This window comes from Gasterosteus aculeatus, chromosome 5, assembly GCF_964276395.1.
Source record: "Gasterosteus aculeatus chromosome 5, fGasAcu3.hap1.1, whole genome shotgun sequence".
NCBI lineage: Eukaryota > Metazoa > Chordata > Actinopteri > Perciformes > Gasterosteidae > Gasterosteus > Gasterosteus aculeatus.
The window spans coordinates 16,585,905-16,613,858 of NC_135692.1; the positions used below are offsets into that span (position 1 = coordinate 16,585,905).

Below are 27,954 nucleotides of genomic sequence, written 5' to 3' on the forward strand. Positions count from 1 at the left end.
GGTCAAAGTGGGCGTTAACACGGAGTTCACAAAGTTGGCTGTCAGGTCCTGGGTAAGCGTAAATCATTCCATATCAATGCAGCCAGTTGTTTTTGGCTCAAGTTGTGGACGCTCTTCATACCAAAATGCTGCCAGCGTGTTTTGAATATGCCAAACATACAAGGAATTTGTCTTTGCGGTTAGTGCGCGACAGTGTGACAATAGACAAGACAGCAGTGCACAAGTAATAAAATAAAGTAAAATGAAATGTTAATGCAATGGGTTAGTAGAATAAGGCTATGGGTTGGTATAAAACAAGGGAATAAAGTAAAAAAAAAAAAAAAAAAATGTAATTTAAAAAATTGCACATTAATAAATATTCTGGGACCGGTCCATGAGACTTAAGATTCTTAAAATGAATTCTGAACCCAGCCCGGAGGCCGGTGGAGAGAGGAAAGCACCGGCGTCATGTGCCCATGTTTCTTTGTCCCGGTCAGGAGACGGGCTGCTGCATTCTGCACCAGCTGTAGACGGTTGAGTCCTGAACGGCCGATACCGACACACAGCGAGTTGCAGGAGTCCAAACGTGAAGATGTAAAAGCGTGCATGACTTTCTCCAGATCAGCCCTGTTTAGATCGGGTTGGACTTTGGCTAGAAGCCGAAGCTGAATGAAACCAACCACAGAGCTGACCTGCTTGTTCAATTTAAACGCCCCATCAATAATTACACCAAGGGTTGTGGCCTGGGAACCTTTGTAAGGTGCTAGTGGGCCAAGGGAGCTGGCAAGGACCTGGACCCAGTCAGGGCGACCAAATAGCACCATCTCTGTTTAGGTTTAAGAAGTTTAGGTCCATCCATGTTTTAATGTCCGTCATGCAATCAAACACAGCATGAAGCATTTCAGCTAAAAGGTGACAAAGGCAGAACAATGAAGGAATTAGTGACCGGCCCTGCTCATGACTCACTGCTGAGCACCGTGCATGTAATCGGGATTAGATTGGATTGGAGGACACGGTTTCATCACTGCAGAGAGCGAGTTCATCCTCCATCATAAACCGATTGTTTCGGCGCTTATCAGCCAAACGCAACAATCTCCACATCAACAAGGTCTCTGCCAACCTTTTATTTACTTTAGCTACTTTATGCTTGAAACTCCAACTCATCACAACGCGACTACAAGGGGCCGTAAGTTGAGATTCAGTTGTTGCAAAATGTGAAAACGATACAGACGTTTACCGAAGAGGAAATAGATTCGAGGGTTACGGTAACTCCTGTGTTTATCTTCAGAACCGAGGTGGATGATTAATCAAACGCGTGCCGCTGTGGACACAGTTTGCACTTTGCTTTTATTACAGTCATTAAAACAGCTCTGTAATGATTGTGTGTGTGTGTGTGTGTGTGTGATGCAATGACTGTGATTCTTGTTTTGTTGTGTAATGGATGACCCAGATTCAACTTAATATTGAGCTCATAAAGCTTCATGTTGTACATACAGATACATACAACATCTACAATCCCTTCATTATGTGCAAAATAGGTACAAAAAGGAATCCCGTCGGCGTGTGTGTGAGAAACACAAGCTGTCCTTTGTGAAGCAACCGGTGTAAACAAGTCACCACACTTACGGCCTCCAGTGGTTATGTACACGTTTACACCTCGTGTGGTCTAATATGAATCCATTAAAGCCAAAGGGAGGCACAGCTGATGCTCATTAAACTCTAGACAGTTGCTATAGCAACAGAGTCCAGACTCACACTGGTGCACGCTTCATGCATCAGCATCTCTCCAGACGCCTTTCAAACGCAGCCTCAGGAAGAAGAAACGTGAGAGATCAGAGTGAGGTGTGTGGAATCGTTGGATCAATGATCAGTTGATCGATTGGCTCGTGCTCAGCAGGGATTCTTGTGGTTAAAGGCTTCGAAATGCCTTTAGAAGGGACACTGAACTCTTTCACAGGCCTCTGGTGGCTCGAACCGGCTGTGATGCGGCGAGGTGCACGGAGCTGCTCCCCCCCCCCCCCCCCCCTCACCCCCCACCTGAGTGACAGGCGGGAGGCCGGTCCACGTCCCCACAAATGGTCTCCAGCCGTCTCACCTGTTTGGCGGATCAAAGCTCATTATTTGGGCTTTTACTTTATTTTAGTTTGAAAGTAGGAGTCACAGCTGCAGATCACGAGGGTGACGGATCCACCGGGTCCATTACGCAACAAACCCGTTGTCTTACGTCAAGTGAAGCTCTTCTTCCTGAGCTGTGTGTGTGTGTTATGAGTTATGATGTGCTGCTATAGCAACTATGCAGAAAGAAATACAGACAGTAATGAAATGAAAGATTCCATTCAGTGACTCATCGGATGGAGCCGAGCCTTCGTGTTGTCTTAACGCAGACAGACTTTAAGCTCTTTGAGAGAACGCAGTCGGCCTCTGGTCCGATCGCAGTGCGTATCAGATTGGGTTTCCTTATCTTTCCTGTAATAACACAACAAATGCTTCCCTTATCGCCACCTCAGAACTTCACAAAGGAGTCACCGTATCGATTTCCTTTGGCGGCGGGCGGATGAATGGCGCTCGGGTTAAAAGGAGCGTGACCCACTAAACCGGGTGACGGGAAGGCCACAAAAGCCGACGCGCTGCCAAGTGGCCGTCTGCACGTTCAGGTGGATGAAAGGAGGGAAGATATTACACTCCTTCATTGTTAGCGAGGCGTCGAGGTAGAAGACGTCGTTTCAGGGAAACAGAAACACAAAGCAGCGTTTCTACTGCTGATTTCTCTCATTTGACTGTAAAACCTGTTTTTAATTCTTCATTTCGTGAGCTCCTCTCTGTACTACTGTATAATGTGTATCTGTACTACTGTATAATGTGTATCTGTACAGTTACTTTAGTAACTTTTAGTTGGAAATATTTTTTGTTAAACCTTGAAACAAAAAAGACAATATTATAACTTTTGGCTATTTATTAAATAGAATGTATTCAGATGATTAAAATATATTTAATGTAGAAATACCTCAAAGGTCATACTAAAATATTTGATTCATTAAACAGGAAATTCTTGATACTTTAGTTTAAATCCGACTTTATTGTCATGTTTATAAGTTTACACATAAATAATGCAGAACATACTGTACATGAAAGGACAATATTATAAATATTAATATTAATACAATAAGCAACAAAACTAGCAACATGTTATAACAGGAAACTGTCACCGTCACATTCAGCGGCTTCATTTGGAAGCTTCGTGTTTCTGTGCTGATGTGAACATGTGAGAATTTAGAGTAAATAATCAACCAACAGTCTTAATTCAACTCAAAGCTGAAGAAGATATACAGACAATTTGTGCACTTTTGAATAAAAATGTTGTGTACATTTCATTGTTCCTTCTGACGCTTCACTGAAGCTACGTTTCTTTTATTACGGTCAACTTTCAACAAATATCTACATGCCAAAGTAACGTGGACCTCTTGCATGACAAACATGTAAATAATGATATAAACAGTGCTGCACAAAACACGGCCGACAGGTTAAATGTGTTACAAGGACATTTTCATAAATCAGAGCCGGCTCCTGGAGGCCATGGCGGCCCTGCGGGTCGTGGAGCTGCACCGGGTCAGGATCTCCTCGGTCTTGGGTCTGGGGGGAACCCCGGGAGCCGCTGAGGGCGTCTCACCTCCGCCGGAGCTCGCAGACCCGGAGCTGTCGGATCCGGTGCTGGAGCCACGGCGGCCCGAGAGGACGCTAATGGGGCTGCCGCTCCCCCCGCCACCGGGCTGCAGGGAGGCTGCGGGACCGCCGGGGCGACTTGATGAGCTCGAGGGGAAGTCGGTCTCGGCGCTCATGCTGCGCCCACGGCCGTCTGAGGTCGAGGGCGACTGCGTCTCAGAGAGGAAGTCCAGAGATCGGGCCTTCTGGAGGCGACCTCCTCTGGACTGACCTGGAGACTCTCGTGGCCGAGGAACCCGAGGAGCCTGAAAATCGCTGCCGGCCGTCAGGTTCAGAGTGGAACTGTGCAGCTTTCTGTGCAGGAGGTGCAGTGGGTGGTTGTGAGGTTTCAGGTTCCTGGAAGGGACGTAGCCTGATTTTCCATCAAACCTGATGAACCACCAGCCGTCATCGGTCTTCCTCAGCACTTCCACCACGGAGCCAATGGGCACGGACACCTCGTCCTCCTCCTTGGTGGAGTAACTCCTCACGGCACAGTACAGGGCACCTACAGGTCACCAACAAGACCACGAGCTCAGTGCATGTCAGCACACATCAACGTGTTGCCGTCTGTAACAACTAGCTGCATAGTTTCATGAAGCGGCTTCATCGACGCGCCTCGAGTTCCACAGTAAAGCCGCTGAGGTCACACCAATGTCACAGTTGTGTAATCAAGCTGGTTCGATGAAGTCACTTTGTGTACTTGCTCATTGTAATTAGGATCACACACCTGCGAGTGGGAATACATCATCGTCACCATCATCATCATCGCCGCCGCCCTCTTGGTCCCACAACTCCAGGTAGGGAGCAGGAAACCAGGCCAGGTGTTTGTCCTCGTCCTCCACCAGCCACCAGCCTGCAGGTGAAACGCGCTCTGAGCAGGATGGAAACGGTTGCCGGCGTAATCTGGAGCTTTTTGCTGCTTTCCAGGAGGCGACGGAGGGAAAGTTTAGCACCGACCTGCCGGGTCTTTGATCAGCACCTCCAGCTCCTGGTCCACAGCCACCTTAAAGGGCCGGTTGTTGGTGTCCTTTGTCTCGTAAGCAGCCACGCAGCGGTGAGTCTGGCTGACAAACGGGTGAGTGACGCTGGCGGCGTGCTGACGCCTCACAGCGGCGCCATCGGGCACATCGTCAGACAGCAGCATCACGATGCTGTGGGAGAGAGAAGTCGGGCCTTTAGGAACGCACAACTACTACGGAACCGCCACAGGACCGGAGCTCCACGCCGACGTGACCCTCTACCTGTTCTTGGTGAAGTCGGCCTGCAGGTCGTGGTCGTTGGGCAAGAAGAAGTGAGTCGCCTCGGAGCTCTGAGTCACCGCGTGGTCGCACTTCAGCAGCTTGTGGCAGTAGGTCTCCAGGAACTTCATGCGCTGGACGCATCGCTGTGATGCTTTCTGCTGGAGGCTGTTCCTCCTGGCCTGGCCTGCAGAGAGGAACGCTCCAGGATCAGGACCAGCATGGATGTGAGGACAACATTTTGAGCGTTCTCCTTAGAAATAGATGTTATCAAATGCAACAAAGACACAAAACTAATGCAGAGCAGAAAATATAAGATAATATTAATATCAAACCAGATATCGGACCCTTCCTCTAATTAATGAGCAGATAGTAAACCATTTAAATAAGCGTCTGGACATAAAGTGAAAATAATCTTACCTCTAAATTTGGGGATCACTCTTTCGTTTTTCTTTAAAGTGTTCACGGGTTGAAATCTCTTTTTCAGCTGCTTCTGTTTGGGTGAAACAAACACATTTTAATGAATTATTTGTACAACTCAATAGTCAATGACCCCGAGCTTCCAGGTGGGAGAAGTGTTGGTCTCACGTGAAGTTTCTTGAAATCGCTGAAGGACCTGTAGACAATAACTTCAGCCTTGTCGGACCACAACACCGATATCATGAACACCTGTGGAGAGAGAGAAATGACGTTTGACTTGAACCCTTCACACAAACATCAACACATACACATCTAACAGGTCACACGAGGTCTTCCTCACCCTCAGCTTGGGTGAGTCCCTGTGGACGGCTCCGATCACTCGGGCACTGAACACGAAGCGTCTTTCCCCGGACATCGTCCACTGGCGTGAGGATGAGGATGAGGATGAGGGTGAGGAGCAGCTTCAGGGACCTTCAGCGTCTGAACTCTGCTCTGCAGGCAGGTGAGCCGGCGCTGCAGCTATACAGGTAAAGGAGGCGGAGCCAGCAGCGTGCAGAGGCGTGGTCACACCGGTGAAGCCGGATCTTCTGGTTATCAAATCGTCTTTATTTAATTCAGGATTCACGCAGGAGAATTCAGCCCAGCTGCTCATTGACGGTGCTTTCCGGAAACGTTTCACACCTGAGGAGAAGAAAAGCACCTGATGGAGAATAGAAACTATTCAAGGTTTTGAGTTTAGATGTCAAAGAGCGTTGAGAATAATGTTGCCACCATTATTCTGTTTACTTTCACCGCTTTGCAAATTGAGTGCAGTTTAATTCTTAATGATGATGTTGTAGTAAATTGTTCTTGCACGAGGAGGGAATCCAGCATCCTTTATTCATAACGCGACTTGATGACGTAACGGGAATATGAAGGGAAATGGTCACAAAAATGATCTTTGTGCTTTAATTTAACCTTTAATAACTATAGAAGAATTATAAATAAATCCTTTCTTAGGTTTTTCTGTTACTTGGAATGTTATTTCATCTTAAGACATAACTGAGCAAAGTGTGTGAAGTACAAAGAATGATCCTTTCTGCGGATACAACTCGTTACATACTTGACTCATTCACACACACACACACGGGAAAGAAAAGGATTGAGGGGAATTCTTTGGACGAGTAATGAAAGGAACTTTTTTTTCAAGGAAGTGTTTGGAGTCACAGCGAGAAAGACGGGAAACATTGAGACGAGAGGCGAGTCCAACGCGAGCTGCTCATGGACGAGTTTTACTCCTGACTCAGTCCTTTATGGCCGTGTGTGTGTGTGTGTGCGTGTGCGTGTGTGTGTGTGTGCGTGTGCGTGTGTGCGTGTGTGTGTGTGTGTGTACGTGTGTGTGTGTGTGTGTGTCACACAGGCACCAGGAAACGTTCAGGAAGTCACACAAGTATCAGTGAAAAACGTCCTCAGGCATCACACTGCATCATTTCATCATTTCATCATTTCCCAGAAACGTAAAGCTCATTTTCATTGAATGTCAAATAATATGTGAGGAGAAGAAAAACACTGATTCATGTTTCTACTCAGAGTTCATGTTAAAAACCATCAGCTGCTCCGATCAATCAACATATGGATCCGTCACGTGTATCAAACATCATCAGACACACGAGGTTTATGATGCTGCATCTGACACACACACACACACACACACACACACACAGAAGGCGTGTGGTGACTGTAAGACGTCTGACTCAATTAATTCTTTTCAAACTTCCACGTTGGTGCCAACACGGAATTTCCCGTTTGAATATTTGTGCGTTGTGCACTCGTTTACATAATGTGGTTAAAGTTCATCTTGTTAGAAGTCGTGGAATCAGTTCAGTTATTTGTAGGCGATGTTTTCACACTAGATACACAACATAAGACGTAACTAAAACCAGTTGTTTTAATCAATAATATTAAAATATGTCATTACTAATAATAATCTAAGCTATTTAAACTAAGTAAATAACGTATTTAAACGTAAATAATAAAAGTAAATAACAATAATTGATCAGTGCAACAACAGTAACACTTGTGACTGTGTGTGTTTATGAGCACTTGAACGACGCTCCAGCGTGTCTGATTCCCTCTGAAGACACAACAGCTGGTAACTAATAATAAACCTGTCACCTTGGATCAAACTGTCACTTCATCCTGATGAAAGCTCGTCAGAAGGAGCTCCCTTCCTCCCTCCCTTCCTTCCTCCCTCCTAATCCCCTGAAAAACAAGTGAAAGTGTCTGACACGCGATCAATACGTGTGTGGCGATGCAGCAGCTTAGTGCGTTGAGCTGGAATCACCCCGTGAAGCTGCTGGATGATTATTAGAATGTTCATGTGGTTTATTTCCACGGTGGAATAACGACGTTCGCTGCAACGACATCATCACACTCTCAAACGCAGCCGCTCCAACAAACCATGACGCAAATAACTCGACGGCGTCCCGCAGAGCGACACGCACACACACACCCTCCCACACATCATCACACGCCTTCCTCGTGTGATTCCATTTCATGCATTTTACACGGGTTGTTTTTCCACCAGCTTGAGTCTTTGAAATGATTTGAACAAAAACACCAACATTGTGGGTTAATTTACAGCACTGTTCTGTTTAATGGTGCTTTTTTAAATATGAGGCGTTACATCGATCACACGCAGGAACAGTGTAATCTCTGCTACAAAAGAGGAAACGGGTTTCTTCTGCCTCACATTTGCGTTTTGTTCCTCGGGGTTTCGTGGCGTTGAGGTGCAGGAACCCTCACGCGTAAACATTAGTTGAAGGTATCACTTGTGCGGTTTGTCCTCTAGTCCGACTCGTGGGCCTCCGGCGGGATCCCCTGGATGGACTCGCTGGAGGAGCTGCGGGGCGGCTTGGGCCGAGCGGCCGGTCGGGGCCCGTCCACCACCGAGCGCATCAGGGGGACGCAGATGTCGTCCATGTTTGGCAGCACGAACACTTTCTGGAGGAAGGACAAGAGATGAGGGCGAAGAAAGCTGAGAGGACGACGGCAGCGAAGGACGCTTGTTCTTTTTCTACCTGGAACTCGTCCTGCAGCTTCTTTTCAATCCACTCGGTGACGTGACAGAAGGTGACCTCCCTCTCGCCGAGCTTGGGACGGACATGCAGGTCCAGCTTGGGGGGGACGCAGAAGCTGTACCTGCAGAGGAGATCGTAACAGGACCATTCAGTGTCCTGCCGCTATGCAAACCACCATCCGAACCAGAGGCATGAAGCGACGGTATTGACCATATCCTGTCTGATGGAGGCGGTGGGATGTTGACGACGAGGGTCCCTGACAGCTCCTGGACCTCCACGGTGAGCAGCAGGGGCGTGTTGGACATCTCCTCAAACTTCTTCTTGATGAACTCGTTCTCTGCCGCCTTCTGGAAGTACTTGGATTTAGCGATTTTGTCCATAAATCTCAAAATCTTGCGTCCAGTCTTCCCGCCTCCCGTCCTGTAAGACAGGATTAGACAGAGATGAAGAGGAGAGAGATGAGATGAAGAGGGAAGCAGAGAGGAGAGGAGAGGAGAGGAGAGGAGAGGAGAGGAAGAGAGGAGAGGAAGAGAGGAGAGGAAGAGAGGAGAGGAAGAGAGGAGAGGAGAGGAGAGGAGAGGGAGAGAGGAGAGGAGAGGAGAGGAAGAGAGGAGAGGAGAGGGAGACGAGAGGAGAGGAGAGGAGAGGAAGAGAGGAGAGGAGAGGAGAGGAGAGGAGAGGAGAGGAGAGGAGAGGAAGAGAGGAGAGGAGAGGAGAGGGAGAGAGGAGAGGAGAGGAGAGGAGAGGAGAGGAGGAGAGGAGAGGAAGAGAGGAGAGGAGGAGAGGAGAGGAGAGGGAGAGGAGAGGAGAGGAGAGGAAGAGAGGAGAGGAGAGGAGAGGAGAGGAGAGGAAGAGAGGAGAGGAGAGGAGAGGAAGAGAGGAGAGGAGAGGAGAGGAGAGGAAGAGAGGAGAGGAGAGGAGAGGAGAGGAGAGGAGAGGAAGAGAGGAGAGGAGAGGAGAGGAAGAGAGGAGAGGAGAGGAGAGGAGAGGGAGAGGAGAGGAGAGGAAGAGAGGAGAGGAGAGGAGAGGGAGAGGAGAGGAGAGGAGAGGGAGAGGAGAGGAAGAGAGGAGAGGAGAGGAGAGGAAGAGAGGAGAGGAGAGGAGAGGAGAGGAAGAGAGGAGAGGGAGAGGAGAGGAGAGGAGAGGAGAGGAAGAGAGGAGAGGAGAGGGAGAGGAGAGGAGAGGAGAGGAAGAGAGGAGAGGAGAGGAGAGGAGAGGAGAGGAAGAGAGGAGAGGAGAGGAGAGGAGAGGGAGAGGAGAGGAGAGGAAGAGAGGAGAGGAGAGGAGAGGAAGAGAGGAGAGGAGAGGAGAGGAGAGGAGAGAGATGAGATGAAGAGGAAAGAAGAGAGGAGAGGAGATTTAGTTTTCAGAGGCTGGAGTCAGAATCTGAGCAGAAATGAAAGGAGAGTTAAAGCCATTTGGCGAAGGACACTTTCTGCCTTTTAGCTGTTCATGTAAAAGTCTTTACATGAGTTCTCGCCGTCGGCAGTCTCTACCGCAGCACGTACCCATCAGGAGCCGGGGGGGGTCCTTTCTCCCCCGCCGGAGCCTGAGGCTCGGAGAGCAGCAGCTCCTCCTCGTCGGACGAACCCGCACTGGAAGACTCCTCGTCGCTGTCCGCCAACACGCCGAACACGGGCCTGCAGCCAGATCAGAGCCCATGTGAGCATCGGTGCTGCATCACAGAGGTGGACAGATGCTCTCAATGCGTTTCCACTGTCTGAAGGCTTGACGAGATTAACAAACACAAGCTTTCCATCTCTGCAGTAAAGCCTCAGATGCACCACAGGCAGCTCTGGGCTGTAATCCCCCCCCCACTGCAGGTCTATGACAGGCAGGTCTACGCTAGTCAATGTAATGTGGATCAGAGACAAGAGGGATGAAGAAGCTGTGTGTGTGTGTGTGTGTGTGTGTGTGTGTGTGTGTGCAGACCGGTGGCTAGCGGCTTCAGTCGTGCAGTCTGCATCCTGGCCGCCGTCTTTACCCAACTTGGACAGGTTGAACTTGGTCTGCAGGGTCATCTGCAGGCCGCCGGCGTACACCAGCTGCAGCTCCACCCACAGGCCTGCAGGGGGCGACGGGAGGAGGTCAACGCCAGACCAGCAGAACCAAGACAGGACTCTCTCACACACACACACACACACACACACTGCAGGGTGGGTGGATTAAAACAGCTTTTACAGTGATTATCAAGCCTTGAAATTGAATTTAATACAAATCAGGGCAGATTTCTAAAGCCCTCTAGGAGCTGGAAGAGGATAATTGGTCGGCAGGTGGTTACGGCGAATTGGAGGGGGGGGGGGGTTAAAGTCAGCGGCTTTCCTCTGGTGTCTGCCAGATTAGCTCACGGGCTGATGCGCGGTAAATGTCGGAGGCCGCGCGGCGCGATGAGTCTGCTGCGAGATTACAAGCGGCTGACAGCGTCTGATCTGATGCACCTTGCGTGTCCTCACCTCTGTGGTTGACCTGCGGCGTGGAGGCGGCGGTGATCTGTGGCATGGAGCAGCCCATGTCCAACTCAGTCAGCGTCAGCTCATTCATGAAGTAAGGCAGCTGTGAAATGACGTGAAATGCGTTACACTTTTCCCGTGACCCCCGATGGACACGGTGACTTTTTTTTTCTCACGAAAACTGCTCGCACTCTGATTTTGCTCAGCTTCTTCTGGATCTTGTGGGAAACCGCGTCGGACCAGCGCTTCTCCCGCAGGAAGTCCCAGAAGACCCGACCAATTAGAGCGTTGGCCCACGCCGCCTGGCTGGGCCCGGCCCGCTCCGCCGGATCACAGGTACACTGGAGAAACGTGGCAGCTGAACGCAGGGCAGGAAGGGTGGAATGAATCCTTCACTTCTTCCTTTGAGCGCCTGAAGCGCCACCTACCTTCCCTTTCAGCGTGGGACTCGACTCCGTGCCGCCGGCTGCAGGACTCCGGGGGGGGGGCCCCTCCTCTGCAGCCAGGAGACGGGCCATGTAGCTGGGGTAGTCCGGCGGGGAGAGGCCCCCGGCGCCACCGGAGCTCTGGCTGACCGGAGCCGGGGGGACGCAGGCGACCGGAGACGTTGGGGGGGCGTCGTCGGCGTCGTCGCCGTCTTCTTCGCTGCCGCCCACCCTGCCGCTCGGGACGGAGCCGCCCGGTGCCGCCGCTGGCTCACCTGGGACGACACAGGCAGCATTTGGTGCGTGTTTGAGGCCCGGTGCAGACTGATTTGTGTTGGGAGATGAAATGCAAACGATTCCGGTTTCAAACATTCACACTTTTCTTTTCCTGAAGCCATCGCGTGACGCCGCAGGGAGGCAGAGAACCGGAGCATGTAACCCATAAGCCACACATCGACACACATCCACCTCGTACCCGATCTCCCCGCCTCCCCCTCGCCGTCCATGGACGCAAACAGGAAGTGACGAAACCACTCCTCTTTCTCCCTCCCCGTGCGTCCGAAGAGGTAAAGCGTGGCGGGGGGGTCCGGGTCGCGTTCGGAGGAGGAGCTCGGCTCCGATCCTCCTCCCTCGTCCTCCCGGGAGTTCGATCCCCCGGCCAATCGGATGCAGACGGGATACTTTGGGTTCCACATCCTCTTGCGAGCCAACACAGACGGCAGCAGGAACACCTTTGCAGACGGGGGCAGAGTTTTATTGTGTCAAACGTAGAATCGATGGTCTGTGCAGTCAGATTTATTTGAATCATATGTTCTTGTCTATGTCATGTTTTTTTTCTCCCTCAGACATTTGAACATCAATGCATTACATCCCTGAACACAACATCATAACCAAAATCCATCAGCCTCAAATACACAGCAAACATTCCCACGTTGGTCGCCGTACTTTGCTGTGCGCGAGCTGGAAGCAGCGTGACCGGACGAAGGCGGCCTCGTGGGGCCTCTCGTCGTGCGCCGCCCGGCGCCCGATGTTGCTCCGCGGGGAATCGAGGCAGAGGCGAGAGCCCTGCAGGGCGGCAAACACGGAGTGCGTCGCCGCGGGATGCCACGTCTCCGGGTCGTAGTCCTGCACCTCGTTCATCCAGCCCTGAGCAGGCAGAGGAGTGTGAACGCAAACAGCACCAATCGCAAGTCATGATGCACAAAGCGAAGGAAAGAGCATCGAAAAGGGAAATGTACTTAGTGAGTGTTTTTATCAAACAAGATAAATCCTTAATTATTTTTAACATGGACAAATTAGTGGTGGATTATATGCAGAAACAGACAACTACATGCAAATAGGTGAGTTTGATTCTTCCTCCAATTAACGATGTTTTATTCAAAGTGAGATTTGATTTGTTCTTTAAAGCGCTTGAGTTTCCTCCTTCTGTCGTCTCTTTACCAGAAACCTCAGCAGCTCCCGAACCGCTAATGACCAAACCAGGGAATTATCTCGCCACCAAGACAGCAAACCCCCCCCCTCTCCAAACCCAGGCCTCCCTGACGGATGACAGCTTCCTCCCCCGGCCTCTGCAGCTGAAGCTGACCTCTCCCGATGCCCCGTGTCTCCAGCTCAGCCAGGAGGAGAACAGTAATTACCGCAGAGGCTCTGATAGCATCTTTTTATTAAAGCTTTTAATTGCACTTTAGTCTGTGAAGGAAACCGTCAGCTGAGGTGCTCGAGTGACTCAAGTTCAAACTTCCTCCAGTCGTTCCCGATACCAGAAACCTTGACTGAGTTTGGGTTCTCCCTGTTCCCCGTCGTTGTGCTAAGCTAACTGGTTGTAGCCTCACACTGGACACAACCCTGGTTTGGATGAGAGTTCGCACAGCAATGGGATTTACCTTGAGCGCGTCAGGCTCGGCGCCGACATCGACAGCTGGCGGAATCCCCCCCCCCGACGGAGTCCGTGCCGGTCCGTGTGGTGAAGCTGAGCGGCGAGACGTGGGGGAGCCCATCCTGATGAGCAGCAGTCCCAGCAAGAAGCCCAGCGCCAATCCCAGAGCCAGGCCGGACAGGTACGGGCTGAGAGGTAGGATGAAGTAGCCATAGGACAGCACCGCCACGCAGAACAAACTCATGCCGGGCAGAGGGCGCGGGGGCTGGGAGAGGTCAAAGGTCCTAACCACGGGCTCGGCCCTGGTGGGCGACGTCCTCGCCTGCCCGCGAGTCTCGGCGACCGGCGGCTGCGCGGCGTCGGCCTCCGCGCCCGCGTCCAGCTCCTCGTCACCGTGATGCGGCCGGTTGTGATGCACGGGGCAGCAGCCCCGCTGGCCCCTCCCGGGCCAGTTGAACACGGGCAAGAAGTCAGCCTCTGCTCTCCTGGCGTTCCTCACGGGAGACTCGGAGAGGACCGTGTCCGTGGCACCTTCGTGCCCCGACCCCCGGGAGCCGACCGGGGGGGCACCCGGGCCCCTACACTGGTGTCTGGGACTGCCGGCGCCCTCCTCCCTCAATATCTTACTGAACATGCTGCTGAAGGGCTCGTGCACGGCCTCCGAGAGCTTCCTCTTGGTGTCCTCCAGCTCCATCTTGAAGAAGCCCCCTTTTGGACCCTCTGCGGTGGGGGAGTGTGAGCTAGGGGAGGGGGGCGCGGTGCGGGAGTCCCCGTTGCCGCGGCCTTTGTGCTGGGTGAGCTGCTTCCACATGTGGAGGTTGAGGCGAGAGTCGGACTTTGACTGCGACACCTCCGGCTCCGAGCGGGAGATCTCGGTGGAGATGGACTTCACCAGGCTGATGATGGGCCGCGGCCTGAGAGTGGAGCTTTCTTTGAGCTCCAGCTCCGTGGAGAGAGACTTGACCAGGCTGGCCAGGGGCCGCTGGCGGGGGGAAGAAGGACCCGGGGACAGGAAGCCGTCCCCCAGAGAGCCGGGGTCCGAAGGGGAGAGAGGGACGTGGAACGACGGGGAATGCAACCTGCGCTCGTCCTCGCCGGAAGGCTGCCTCTCTTTGGGGAGCGGGACGGACGGGCAGTCGTCGTCGTGGTCGAGGGAGAAGACGAGCTCGCCGTCGTCCAGACTGTCCCATTCGCCCTCCGTCCCAGTCAGCTGGATCACAATGCCCCGGGGGAGGTGCCTCTTGGTGCCAGCGACCGGGGAGGGGCCACCACCGGCGGGGCAGCGGGCCTCCTGGGGAGGTCCGCCTCCTCTTCTCCCGCCATCCTCGCTTCTTCTCTCGCCGCTCTTTCCACTCTCTGCCATTTTCTTGGGTTCACATGGCACGGCCGAGGCACCTGGGAGTCAACGACAGAGAACGAGTGAAGAACACCGCGAAGCGTCGGAGCGAACACGAGCAGCGAGGGGAGGAGCCACGGAGAGATTGGACGCAATCTTTTCTGCGCTTGTGCGTCGTTTCCTGCCGGTGACGTGTGCGATCTCTGCATCAACGGGAGAATGTCGCTTAGTCGTCTGAAGACTTTTGATCCAAATAAGCAACTCTCTGCTCTGGCTTACAGAGTCTTTGTGCACTTTGTTCCCTCTGACCAAAGACGCGTACGTCGTGGTAAGAAACCTTAAACGGTTTGGGGACGGCAGCCCCCAGTGAGAGAACCCTTTCCCTCACGGTGTCTCCCGGTTCGAGGGCCCTGCGACGGCGAGGCGCCGCCTGGTCGCCTTTACGTAAGCGCCGGGACGATTTCAACCAATTCCACAGCAGCTGGTGGACTCTGACTAATCTGCTCTGACCCAAAATGGACGGCGGAGAGATAAACCTTAGCGACACGCATGCAGTCAAAAGTGCCAGAAAATGAACACATGCGCTCACACGCACATCAGGCCGGCTAAACCGGCGCTAAGCTACCGTGGCTCCGTCCCAGCTAATTGTAGAGCGCTATGACAGGACTGCCTGGTGCTGCCGTATTGTCGACCAGTGTGGAGGCTGCAGGAGATGAACTCTGGATTTTTATTTTGTTGTTTTTGTTTGTTGAACTAGTCGCTGCAGCGAAGTCGTCCTTTTTGCATCAACTCGTTGTAGCTGGATAGGAAATAAATGGAAGGAGCAGATAAAGTCTGTTGGGCTTGAGTTTTGAATCATCTCAAACATCATCAGTTCAACAACAAACTGTCTAATACAACTATATTATATATAGACTCTTATACTAAGAGTCTGCAGCCACTGCAGCTATGTGAGCTTACAACATGTCCAATATAGTGAATGTAGGAACATTGTGTATTTTTATGTGCTAGCATCATATACACGTATCATATAGCACACGCCATTCAATAGGAGCTCCTGTATGTACGCATGGATGACTGGTTCTGTTCAAATGTTGTATTCATAGAATTCTTAAGCTTAACCCCCAGCTCTGTCCTTCAGGTTTTGGGTCTACCTGCCACAGGTAACAGGAAGCTGAGTAAAACCTGGACAAGGACAACCAAAGAATGCAGGACTGAAAAGATACTACTAAGTATTATTTTTTATGATTAATATTTGCTTGATTTTAGGGCTGAGAGCATATTCTCCTGGTGTGGAGTCATTTCATCACAGTCAACACAAAGTGATGCCGCTGCAGCTAGTCAAACCTTTACAATCTCGATCAGTGCGACATCAGAACGACATCATATCTGTAACTGTGTGTGTGTGTGTGTGTGTGTGTGTGTGTGTGTGTGTGTGTGTGTGTGTGTGTGTGAGATTGTGTTGCCATGCGTCCTCTGATCAGACACCAACAGTAGCAATCTCAGATTAACATTAATGGAGGATTTTACTTTGAAATCGGACAAATCACAGCCGGATTACGGGCTAAACCAACATTCCAGGGGGTGCGTTTCCAAGACAGCTCATCTCCCGACGCCGTGTTGGTGATCAGCAGCATCCGTGCTCCGGGTTGGATGCTGCAGGGCAGATGCAGATGTTTCTGTACAGAGTCACTAAATGTTGGATGAGTTTGATAATAGATTCTAAACAATGGCCACAAAGCGACACAGGGCCCACGTGTCCATGTAGTGGCCCGTTGGTCCCCTGTCAACAGGGGTCAACTTTGTCTGGTCCTCTATAGCTTCTCAAAGGTCAGAATAAAAACACGTTTCTCTCATTTCTGATACTAAATAATTAGATTAATTGTGAGAATAATTGACAGATCGATGCCCCCCCAAAAAATAACCCCAGGTTCATATTAAAAAATAAAACCCAAACAAACAACGTGTGGCTGAAATTCAGGTCACAAACTCACTGTTCCACTTCCACTACAGCACAGAGCTGCACTGCTCTCTTGGCAGACCGACAAAGCACGAGCCTATCGGGACGTGCAGACGTGACGGAATAAGTTCTAGTTACTGAGACAACGCTGCAAAGATGCTCCTGCAGACTGAAAGAATTCCAAATATGTGCAGCGCTGATGTTTTGCAAGAATAAAAACACAAATGGAGACGAGGAATAAAATGTACTTACACAAAAAGATGATTTGGAACTGTGACTAAAGCCGCCGGTCAGCGATGTCGTCTGTTGGTTCCTCCTCCAAACGCATGCGTAACGCCGGCCGAGTGTGGAGCATCTCTCCCTCCCTCCCTCCCTCTCTCCCTCTCTCTCTCTCCCTCCCTCCCTCTCACACATACCTCCCCTTCACCGACTGCCTCCATCCAGATGTGTCGCGCGCTGCCGAGAATCACAGCGCACCAGACTGACGATGGAGAGCACGGCCGCGCTGCATGATAATCCAGATTAAGGGTCCTGACGCACACAGAGCTCACCCACACTTGTGGAAAGGCTGTCTAATTACTGAATATGAAACACGTTGACAGCTAAAGTTCAGCGTTGGGTTAGCGGCATGTCCTAATCTGGCAAACACAGATACAAAAAGTGTTTTCAATTGCAAAAATGCTAAAAAAATAGTCCAGCGACAGTGAAAACGAGCAAAGCGGACATAACGAATAGTGTCTCTCGTCTCCCTCCCCCTTCCCATCTTGGCCTACATTACACACCAGAAGCCCTAGAAATGACAATGCGAAGAACGGGCCGAGGGATCGGGTCAGAGACAATGGCCCCCATCCATCAGGGAGAGGAGGTTGTGCTCCTGATCAGCACCCCCCGCCCCCCCTCCACCCCCGCTTACAGGAATATACAAATGCTGATGTCTTTCTACTGTCTGGGGGCTTTAGATGCTCTAAATCCACGCAGGGAAGTTACAGTAAAAGGGGTTGAAACTGTAATAGCATCACTTTTCTTCTCAGAGATCACAAATCCTTCAGCTTGGGCCTCCTGGGTGGAAGCCTGCACAGTCACGAGGTGACTCGTGGTCAGCCTGCTGTCTGCGCCGAGACCACCTGCTTCGCAGCCCCGCCATGCGTTCCAAAGGTGGAGGCCAGAGAGACCGGCATGGTGGAGGCAAGGAGATGCAGCTGGTGGACGCAGACCAGCACGCCGACGCCCCGGAGGTTCTGCAGCATCAGTTCTGATCAGTGATCTGATCTCATCAGTACCGCTCTGAAGGTTGATGGAGGACGTCGGGGATGCTCGTTTTAAAGGCTTGACCAGCGAAGGAAATGCTGCAAATGACTGCACGTTAACCTGTTATGTAACCACTATATCAGATATGATCATATAACTAATATGACTCAAGTCATGCACAATGAATATATAGAGTAAAGTAAGTAGTCTTGCACATTCTTATGCAAAATTCCACCAGATAAATCAGCAAGATAAATGTCCACAGCCCTCCCCATCCTGGAATATTACTTTCTGCTTTGCATAAGAACAAGATCCCGACTGTACCGACTATATTTAGCGTGCAGCTATGAAAGGCCGTCCAACGTCTCCTCGCCATATGGCTCCATGTTGGTGAAACTGAATGAGGGCGGTCGCCTGGGGGATCGGGGGCTTTGTTACTGCCCTTAACCCCTATTCAATCTTTGTGCATGAGTGTGACTGTGGGCACGTGCATGGTGGCCACCCCCCCTCAACACACACACACACACACACACATACACACACAGACACACATACCTTGCCATCTGTTGGTGCATGTAGTTCAAAAATAGCTCCTGCGAGTGTCCCACAGATAAGCAGAGTGTCGCGCTGCACCTCCTCCCACCATGTGCCTCCTGTAAGGATCCACAGGCCGTTTGGTCGGCGCCTTTCGGACAGGATGCAGCCCCTTCCTGATGAGTTCATGGAATTCCATCCGGTACACGGATCCAACGTCAGACTGGACTTCTCGGGCACGCAGGCCACCCGCGTGGAGAGCTTCGCAAACGGAGTGTGTTTCAGCAAACGGCCGCTGAAGCCCGGGGAGATTTTTCTCATAGAGATCGAGGACAAGGAGCTGGGCTGGTGCGGCCACCTCCGGGTGGGCCTGACAGCCAGGGACCCCGGGAGCTTGGACGCGGTACCCGAGTACTCCATCCCGGACCTGACGGACTCGGGGGACAGCTGGGTGTTCGCCATCACTCGCAACCACAACAAGATCGCGGAGGACCCTGTGGAGGCGGCGGACGGAGGAGCCGCCGGGGGCCACAGGCTCGGACGAGGGGAGGCCGGCGAAGGGGACGGAGGGGCAGACAACAGCAAACCGAAGACTTTCTTCACCGACTCTCACCTGGACATCGACGATGTTCGGATCCCCTTGGACAAGCTGGTCGGACGGAGCAGGCCGGGCCGCTACAGCCACATTTTGGACGACTTGTACAAGACCAACGCCTTGCCCCCTACGGCCAGACGCAGCCGGATAGGAGTGCTGTACGTGGCCAAAGGGCGAGACCTGGCCGACATGCACATTGTGATCAATGGGGAGGACATGGGAGCTTCCGCAAAGGGGATTCCCTCCGTGCAGCCTCTCCACGCCGTGGTGGACGTCTTCGCCGCGACCAAGTGCGTCCGGATTGTCCAAGTGGAGTACGGATGTGAGTGCCACGTTGATAATCGCAGACTCTGGAGGGGACAAAACCCCACATACTGTAGATGCTGCCTGCTGCTCATTGTGTGTCTCTTTGAGGTCACTTTGTGTGTCTTTTTGAGTGAGGACATGGTGATGTTGTGTCTCTCTGAGGTCGTCTTGAATCTATTTGTATGTGGTTGTTTTGGATCTTTTCAATCAGTGTCCATCCCCCTGTAGTCTTTTTAAGCTCTGTGCTTATTTCTTGTCTCTTTATAATCATTATCCGTGTCGATCTTTCAGAAGTCATTTCGTATTTGTCAGTCTTTTTGTTGCAGTCTTGTTTCTGTATGATTGTACAGGTACATCTGTATTTAAGGGGCCAATTCAGCAACCCATCAGTTTTATCATCAACTGTCCTTCGTTTGTCCCCACTACCGTGATTCCGCTAAACCACAAACCGCTTGTTGCTTCAGTCTCGTCCCTGCAGACGTTGTGCAGGAAATCCATCCAGAAGCACATCGTCCACAGGATGGCCATCGACTGGCTGGAGCTGCCCGAGGCCCTGAAGCACTACTGCAAGTACGAATGAGGAGCACCGAGCAAGATGCACCTATGCTCGTGATCCAAGTGTCCCAAGGGGACAACAATAAATTGACTTCTTGGTTAGTCGGCCTGTTTGTGTGATTCCATATTTCTTCGCATTACTCGCAGCTCGTCACTCTGGTATTGATCACGTCTACGTCTGCGTGTGCATCTTCAGGGAGAACGTTGTCCTGGAGACGACCACTGTAGCAGAAAAATACTACAGGTGGTTACACGTCTCTCTGTCTGTCTCTGTCTGTGTAAAAACACGACTGACTCAGTCAGGAAACTAAACAGCTGTTTAGATTTTTTGCGATAATCTTTCTGTGTAATTGATTTACAAGATACGCATCAAAAGTCAATTATAAGTACAAAGCACCATGCAAGCATACACGCACACACACGTGCATGAAAATATATGGTTATATATACACGCACTCGAGTGTGAAGGTGCACCCACACTGACACCTAGCGGAGGAACACGGGTAACTGCAGGGGGAGGAGCTGCCGTCAGAACTCCATCCTGCACCACCTGCGTCACGAGAGGAGCCCGTCGGAAATAAGGAGGGAAGGAGGCTTCTGCTCCGTAAAGCTGCAGCATGTCCTTCTGCCGCTTCTCTGGAGGTGAAGTCTACAAAGATCATTTCAGACCAGGTGAGCAGGAAGGAGCCGCTGATGTGACGTAACCTCCCTTTAGGCCGGATTACTGTTATCCAATGGTTGTGTAACGCCACGGGGATGACGTCACAAGGGAGGCCACGTGGTGCCACGGTATTTATTTATTTCTATGCCATGTCGGATTTGAAGTTTCTTATAGAAATTAGAATAATGAATAATATTAGTATTAATAATAATAATAAACACAGCAGTGATATGATTGATTTAATCTTGACATAAATTTGCTTTAAAGGTATATTTAAGTAATATTTTCTTATTGCAGTGATTCCAACTGGGCCTTGTGACCCTTTTTTTTAAATAAAGACCTCCTATTCTGCTGTTGGTCGACCACCGTCATCTTCCTTGAGATAAATGCATTGGGTTTCGAAGAATAAGAAAAAGCCAAATTACAGAAAAATAAGGATTAAATGTGTGAGGTTTGTAGTACGGGTTTCCTTAGGCGGACGATCCCTTTTAGTTATCTCGCGCCCCTCTAACTTGTATAACTTTACAGCCATTCCATTGGCGTTTCTGCAGAGGGCAATAAAGCGATGCGATGGCTTCTTAACGCCACTCTTCCCTCGCAGGTATGTACGTGTGCGCCCAGTGTAACCATCCACTGTTCTCCAGTCAGTCCAAGTTCGCCCACTCGTCCCCCTGGCCGGCCTTCACTGACACCATCAGAGAGGACAGCGTCACCAGAATGATGGAGACTCTGACCGCCTTCAAGGTCTCTTTGCCATCGCCGCGTGATTTAACTCAAGCAGGAAGTGAGCCAGCGGGATGACGTCACCGGGTTTGTGTTCCCAGGTCCTGTGCGGCAGGTGTGGCAACGGGCTGGGCCACGAGTTTGTGAACGACGGCCCGCAGGATGGAGCCTCGCGCTTCTGAATATTCGCTCAAGTTTGTCCCAAGCAAAGGTAAAATCACCAGACAGGTAACGGCAGTGGGAGGAGCATCTTCATTTTTAAAACACAACACCAGCTATGCAAGAGTTCAACAAACCTTCTGATTTAAGATGTAAAAGTATTTAAAGCAGAATGTACTTAAAGTACACAGTACGCAGAATGGTACCTTTCAGAGTGGTATTTGCTACAGTATTTTTAAGGGTTATTGTCACAATTTAGTTTTGTTGCTTTGTCTCAGTCTAAGGCGTGGGCAAGCAGTGAAGAGCGGGCCGACTTTCTGCTCTACCAGGTCAACAGGTCGGGTCGGTGGATGACGTGGACGGGGAAAAGGCCCGAGAGGGACGTCCTGTTCACTGAAAGATCTTAAACCGGCCTGTGAAGAAGTAAGCGGACCTCAGCTGTGCAAATATTCCTTTACGAAAATAAGTTACATTCCTCAAATACCTCATAATGAAATAGTTAAATGTAATCGTAATATTTATGCTCATATTTTTAGTCAGTCTGCTCCTTTAGTGTGTTTATTTAAAGATTATTTCAAACATTTCTAAATTTACATTTTATTTTGAAAACTCACCTTTGAGTCAGTTTACAAATGTGAAATATTATAGTGACTCCTCCATTGTTGATGAGGAACAAACAATAAACAATAGTTTAACACATTTTGGTGTTTCCTTTTATTCACCATCTCAATACGTTTTAATGGTTTAAAACCAAAATATAAAGGACAATGATTCTAAATGGACTACATTTAGATATGGAGAGGAGGTGATGTTCTTCAAACTGACCTGTAGATGGAGCTTCCATCCTGCTTCTCTCCGGTAGGAATAGGCGGCTGCATGGAGAGAGACTGAAGGCTGTCATTACAAAGGAATTAGCCCCCCCCCCATCCACACACACACACACACACGTTGTGTGTTTATACAACAATGTATGTTGTTATGCATAAATATAATTCACGTGCAGCATTCACACAACATACACGCGTGTTATTGTTTTGGGGCGTTTGCGGTGCTGGTACCCACCATGTGCATCCCTAGCTTAGGTGGTCCCGCCTGTAATCAAACCCGCAGCCGGGGTCCACGATGTCTGGTGCGTGGCGGCGTCCGATAAGCACAAAGCAAACACGGCGGGATGAGAGGCTGATGCTATCTGGGATAAGTGGGCTGAGGTCTAATTAAAGTAAAGAGCAGCTCCTGGATCATCTTACGCCGTCTCATCAGGCCGAAAGGTTGAGCGCGTTCTGGATGCAATTTACCGCACTTTACTTTAACATCTTATCGATGCTCGGTTACATCGGTACGTCACCTCAGTGGCTTTCTGCTTTCTGCATCGTCCTTATTCATTTCTACTTATTCAGTTTGTATACAGCTGCTACTGTGAACAGCCTGCAGACACAAGTTTAAACTACTGATCAAATACTCTACCAGAGGAAATTAAGTTAACAAAGTTACTAGTAGGCGTTACATTTGCAGTCATATTTGAGTTTTAATGTCAATATGTTGATAACCTCATGCAGTGTTAACTTAATAATATAATTAAGGTATAGCCGTTGGCTAGGTGGGAAATTAGCCGTTGGCTCAGTGGGATATTAGCCGTCGGCTAGGTGGGATATTGGCTAGGTGGGATATTAGCCATTGGCTAGGTGGGATATTAGCTTGTGGCTCAATGGGATATTAGCCGTTGGCTAGGTGGGATATTAGCTTGTGGCTCAGTGGGATGTTAGCTGTTGGCTAGGTGAGATATTAGCCGTCGGCTAGCCGGGATATTGGCTAGGTGGGATATTAGCCGTTGGCTAGGTGGGATATTAGCTTGTGGCTCAGTGGGATGTTAGCTGTTGGCTAGGTGAGATATTAGCCGTCGGCTAGCCGGGATATTGGCTAGGTGGGATATTAGCCGTTGGCTAGGTGGGATATTAGCTTGTGGCTCAGTGGGATGTTAGCTGTTGGCTAGGTGAGATATTAGCCGTCGGCTAGCCGGGATATTGGCTAGGTGGGATATTAGCCGTTGGCTAGCTAGCAATGCACAGTAGGCCTACGCGCCACACGTGACGTACCTTAGGGTTTCTGTGATTTTTGTTCCCTAGTTAGTTCATTATTTTTTCTTTCTATTTCTCCCTTTCCTTCTTTGCCTCACATCTAAATATATTTACAAATTGTTTTCCTCGGGCTGAGGAGAATACTAAAGGAGAACGTGCTTAAAGTGTTGATTGGGCTTTTCCCCGATAAAACCAGAATTCAAAGGGGTTCTTTGGCTGTTACCATGTGTCATGTGAACAGAGGAGCCTCCATAAAGTGCTTCCTGTTGGCATTCACTCAACTATGACAAATACATCAGCCATAATTCATCTTCCCATCACTGCCATTACCCTCTTTGTGACTCATAACCACAGACGCATTCTAAATAGTGTTTTTCTCAAGTGAAAGGAACCGGTCTGCAGAGGAGGAGTCCTCCCTCACTGCGGTGTGCGTTGTGTTTTCATAGCGGTGAACTTGAGGTTAACGGTGAATCCCCTGAGAGGGCCGACATTACGCCGCTCGGTCACACAGGCACTGCATTAACCAGGCGCCCGGCAGACGTTTCAAACACAGGGTTAATGTTTGATTCAACGCGATGTTATTAAAGGAACGAATGGAAGGAAGGAAGGAAGGAAGGAAAGGAAAGAGGACAGCTGCCTTTTCTAAAAGGTGTTTTTCTTTGCACGGTTGCATTTAGGAACTCCCACCTTTCCTCCATGTGAGCAGGTGAATGACACCAAAAGAGTGCGTTCTAAGAAAGGAAACGCTTTTGTGTACAACGCAAACACCTTTTCAGACTTGATCAACGTTGTTTGAGAGAAAATAAGTGGAAAACCCTGGAGTGTGCAATTTCCCCCAAAACGGACAAAACCCCCGGGGGTTTTCAGAACAGACGACATTTAACATTTGTAGTCTACCACTTATTTGTGTTTCAGCTCATGCGCTCCAGATCAGATAAGATGATTATTCCAAATTGCCCCATCAGTCATCGGTACCCTGAGCCAAAGAAACAGGTGGATGGCATGGTGGTTATTAGAGCAGGATGGCGTGCCAAAGCACACAAACACACACTCGCGGGGACACTGGTTTTGTCATGGGACAGTGAAGCGCTATTCTCTAGATTCTAGATTACGCGTTAGATTGAAGCATTACGCGCCGGCGTAACGCCCCCGCTCATGAGGGCCAGTTAGATTGAACCATTAGACGTTCATGTAAAGCTCATAGGGGCGGCTGCTTTACCACGCCGGCATCGGGGCATGTTGGCGGTACCCTGAGACTCTAATCTCCCCTTTCAGGGGTTTCATAAGGAATCTGGCAGGCCTGGTTAATTGTAAGTTAAGTGAGGATTTATCGTGAAATGCCCCCCCCCCCCCACAGAGACTATGTGCTGTTTACAGGAAGACAATCTTAGGCCTCGACTCGCTCATTCACTCAAAGGCGTGTATGTCATTTTGCACTAAAGCAATTATATTTGCCTTAACTGCTCTTGGCAGCCAGCTAGTATTTTAATAACCGGGTGTGTCTGTGATGTCAGCAAAGTACCTCTTATCGCCAGGTGATTTTCCCGGTAAGCGTTGGTTGGACTTTGCTGTGATGGATGTCTCTAAAGAAGGAGAACGGCTGTTTCTACGTGTTGAACTGCGATGGACGTCAGGCCCCGACGCCGCGGCCAGAATGTCGGCAGTTGTTGATACTTTGGACTGACGGATGTTCAGGGCGTAGGACAGCTCCACCTGTGAGTCACGTACCTGATTAGAGGGAACCTGAATTGGACTTGGAACCCTCGGCACCCCAAATAGCTCCTTCCACTGTGCTGCATATCTGACTCCAGCCTGGAAACTTTGTGTTTTTAGCCGTATTCCAAATAACGAGTAAATTGTCCGTCATCTGTGGAGATTTGTGCGACATTTTCATTACGTTGACATCCTAAACCAACGCATCATCCTGTAGATTATCGCTTAAGCTGTCTGCGACCATCCTCCTCCCACGGACAGCTAACCACGCGGGACGAGAGCCTCTCGGCGCGTGGGCTTAATTATGCTCCATCCTCTCGGCGCGGAGCAAATCGCCACCATCCATCTCCACGTCCTGACGTGTGGCGCCCGGCGCTTCGGTCCCCGCTGACCCCACGCACCCATCGCCGTGCATCACGCTCCCCGAGCATCGAGCTGCGCCTCCGGGGGGGGTATCGACACTTTTCGTCACAGACGTCTCACAATTGTTGTGATTGTGCAAACGATGTGATGCTACTGTACATATTCTACTATTCTACTGTACAAAAGGGGTAAGCTGCAATACGCGGATGGTCCGATTGACTCTACTGCTTCAATCCCCAACGACACTGATGTTCATTGTTCACATGTCCGTTTATAGCCTGGTTCAAAGTCTACACAGAGTTCTTTCTGGCAGCAGCAGGTAGAAACGCATCCAGGTTGCGGTGAACTTCTGCCCAGCGATCACCGTCTAGTTTCCCTTCTGCTGAGCCATATGTGTGCCCCCCCCCACCCCCCGTCGCCCCCCCGTCGCCCCCCCCCCCGTCCACCTGACAGCGCCGCTGACTGTTTGTAAACATGGAGTCTGAGCGCTGCGTTATCTTCAGGCCCGAAGAGACGATAACGGCCGCTGGCTTCAAAGCCGCTGAGCTCCTCCAGCCGGAGCGACGCGCTGCAGAACTGTTTGATCAGGGGCCTTTTCTCTGGGCCCCCGTGTGTGTGTGTGTGTGTGTGTGTGTGTGTGTGTGTGGTTGAGGGGTCATGTTTGTTTAGGCGGCCTGTCTCCCTCGGTGGTTCAGGCTCAGACTCACAGAGGTATAATCCTGCGGTCAGACTGCTGAGGATCTCACTAGCTTTCAAAGTTCTCCTGAGGCCCCTCGGGCTCCACAGGCCGAAGAATTCCGCAGCTCAGATTGTCCGTGATGAAGGTCGTCCCGTGGCCTGTTGATGAAGGTGTGACGGTATGTCAGAGATGCTGGCGTCACTCCCTCTTTGCTCGCTGCCCATCAGATGGCCCGCCAGCTCCGTGAGCGTCTATGTTTACAGCTGCGTGCAGCCCGTGATGTACGGTCCTCCCGCGTGGAATTTCACGGCAGAGAGGAAGTGACCGGCGTGATTACAGGCCAGCTTTCCCTCGGCGCGAATGACATCATGACGTTAGATCACGGAATCGCAGGGCTTTGGAGAATCCTCGCTGCGCGGCGCGGTAAACTGCCCGCTAGCTGTGGCGTGCAGTCCAAGACTCTTGGCTGGATGAATTGGATGCAGAGGGAAACAGGAGGTCGGCGAGGAGACGCCTGCACGCCAGAACACCCACGTGCACGGCGCTCCTCAGCAGCCTGGGAGTGGAGCGCTGGTTTTACAGGGTGGCCATGTTACCTTGAGATAAGAGCAGTGGATCGCTTACTAAGTGCAGATCAGCTGATAGCACGGCTGCCATTAAAGGAGCCTGATGTCACCTGTGCTGTAATTTGAGCGCCGTGTTTAGACCTCAGCTGTTATACGACCAAACTTGTTTTTGTCCAACGCCCCGTGAAGGAATTCAGTTAAAGTTCACAGTTAATAGCTCTTGAAATCCATGTGTCAGCCTTTTTGATGAGAGTCAATTTGAGAAGATGCCTCCTTTTTTCTGCATCTCCGCCTGCATTGTTGCACCACGAGGCTTAAAACGGCTCCAGAAAGCTGGAAGCATCAACAAATACCAACAGATCATTATGTATTTCCCCAAATCCTATTACACAGAGGGTGAATGTTTAATGACTCAGGCTATTTGTTTTAGTATAAAACCAGATTGCTTCCACTAAGCAGCAACCATCTGAAGCTGTTTGTTCCCCTGCAGTTTATCTCTCAACCAAGAGGTTTTTCCTTTCACAGCTTCTTCAATAAAAAAAAACATTTAAAGAATGAGGAGAACAAGCAGGAAATAAACAACGAGCGGTTGGAAACGCCTCATGTACGAGACGGTGTCACCGTTGAAGCGCAGTGACCTGCAGTGAAGATGGCGAGAGGCACCAGGCGGTCACGTGGAAGCCGCTCCGCGTCTCTCCTGCCACTTTGTCGCGCTTCTCCTGCGATCCAGCGCATTTTTTTCGAGCGGCGAGCTCGTGGCCACACCCATGTGATGGTGTACGGGGCCGGCGGGCCCTATACTTACCCAGCTCGCCGCAGAGCCGGGGGCCCGGGCCAACGCCACCGGGCCGCTGGGTGTGCGTCTCGTCCGCAGGCTCTGTCTGCTTGTTGACGTCTTTGGTGCCAAGTTCACGTTCCCCCGTGTTTTCGGTGGCGAACTGGAGCAGCGGTCGATCCGCCGGGTGCGTAGCCGATGGAGGGAGGGATGCGCTGAGGCCTCGCGGGGGTCCGAGCGCAGATGCTTTAGGGGAGCTGAAGAGGACCAGCCAACAGGCGCGTTGAGTTGTGTTATTATTGTTCGTACCTCTGAGCCTCTTTTCCTCCAGCACCGTCATCGCGTCACAGCTTCAACATGTGAATAGTTACAAAAACTCAAATCGGCATCAACTGAGCCTGAACGACAGCAAACATGCGATGGCCGCTTCAATTGGTGGAGGTGATCATGGCGCCGGTCCCGTGAGGCAGCGAGCAGCAGCTCCTCGCCAACGGAGCGCTAATGCAGCGTGTTTACGTGCTGCTGACGCGCTGTGAGGAGCCGCTGGTGCCATCTGG

At 50.8% G+C, this 27,954-nt stretch overlaps 4 protein-coding genes across 6 annotated transcripts; 2 read left to right on the forward strand and 2 right to left on the reverse strand.

Annotated features, from left to right (window-relative positions):
- Positions 1-3,035: 3,035 nt before the first annotated feature.
- Positions 3,036-6,334, reverse strand: LOC120819571 (NADPH oxidase organizer 1). The gene is made up of 7 exons (XM_040177106.2): positions 5,680-6,334; positions 5,508-5,588; positions 5,340-5,412; positions 4,923-5,106; positions 4,639-4,832; positions 4,409-4,534; positions 3,036-4,186 (listed from the first exon to the last, which is right to left on the reverse strand). The coding sequence occupies exons 1-7, from the start codon at positions 5,752-5,754 to the stop codon at positions 3,531-3,533; spliced, it is 1,389 nt and encodes a 462-aa protein (XP_040033040.2). The 5' UTR covers positions 5,755-6,334; the 3' UTR covers positions 3,036-3,530.
- Positions 6,335-7,950: 1,616 nt separating this feature from the next.
- On the reverse strand, positions 7,951-16,827 carry tex2l (testis expressed 2, like). Of its 2 annotated transcripts, none has more exons than XM_078102605.1 (12): positions 16,698-16,827; positions 13,157-14,544; positions 12,219-12,419; positions 11,749-12,004; positions 11,277-11,548; positions 11,040-11,189; positions 10,852-10,951; positions 10,331-10,463; positions 9,907-10,038; positions 8,609-8,818; positions 8,399-8,519; positions 7,951-8,321 (listed from the first exon to the last, which is right to left on the reverse strand). In XM_078102605.1, exons 2-12 carry the CDS (start codon positions 14,510-14,512, stop codon positions 8,166-8,168), a joined length of 3,087 nt encoding a protein of 1,028 aa, XP_077958731.1. In that variant the 5' UTR covers positions 14,513-14,544; positions 16,698-16,827; the 3' UTR covers positions 7,951-8,165. The 2 variants fall into 2 exon arrangements, with proteins under 2 accessions (XP_077958731.1, XP_040033038.2); XM_040177104.2 differs by lacking the exon at positions 16,698-16,827 and adding an exon at positions 16,016-16,127.
- Positions 16,828-18,254: 1,427 nt separating this feature from the next.
- neurl2 (neuralized E3 ubiquitin protein ligase 2) lies at positions 18,255-19,785 on the forward strand. The gene is made up of 2 exons (XM_040177108.2): positions 18,255-19,144; positions 19,593-19,785. The coding sequence occupies exons 1-2, from the start codon at positions 18,391-18,393 to the stop codon at positions 19,706-19,708; spliced, it is 870 nt and encodes a 289-aa protein (XP_040033042.1). The 5' UTR covers positions 18,255-18,390; the 3' UTR covers positions 19,709-19,785.
- A 390-nt stretch (positions 19,786-20,175) lies between these two features.
- On the forward strand, positions 20,176-21,925 carry msrb1b (methionine sulfoxide reductase B1b). Of its 2 annotated transcripts, XM_040177110.2 has the most exons (4): positions 20,180-20,355; positions 20,946-21,088; positions 21,169-21,278; positions 21,505-21,925. In XM_040177110.2, the coding sequence occupies exons 1-4, from the start codon at positions 20,301-20,303 to the stop codon at positions 21,578-21,580; spliced, it is 384 nt and encodes a 127-aa protein (XP_040033044.2). In that variant the 5' UTR covers positions 20,180-20,300; the 3' UTR covers positions 21,581-21,925. The 2 variants fall into 2 exon arrangements, with proteins under 2 accessions (XP_077958741.1, XP_040033044.2); XM_078102615.1 differs by lacking the exon at positions 21,505-21,925 and having other exon boundaries at positions 20,176-20,355; positions 21,169-21,249.
- The last annotated feature ends 6,029 nt before the right edge of the window (positions 21,926-27,954 follow it).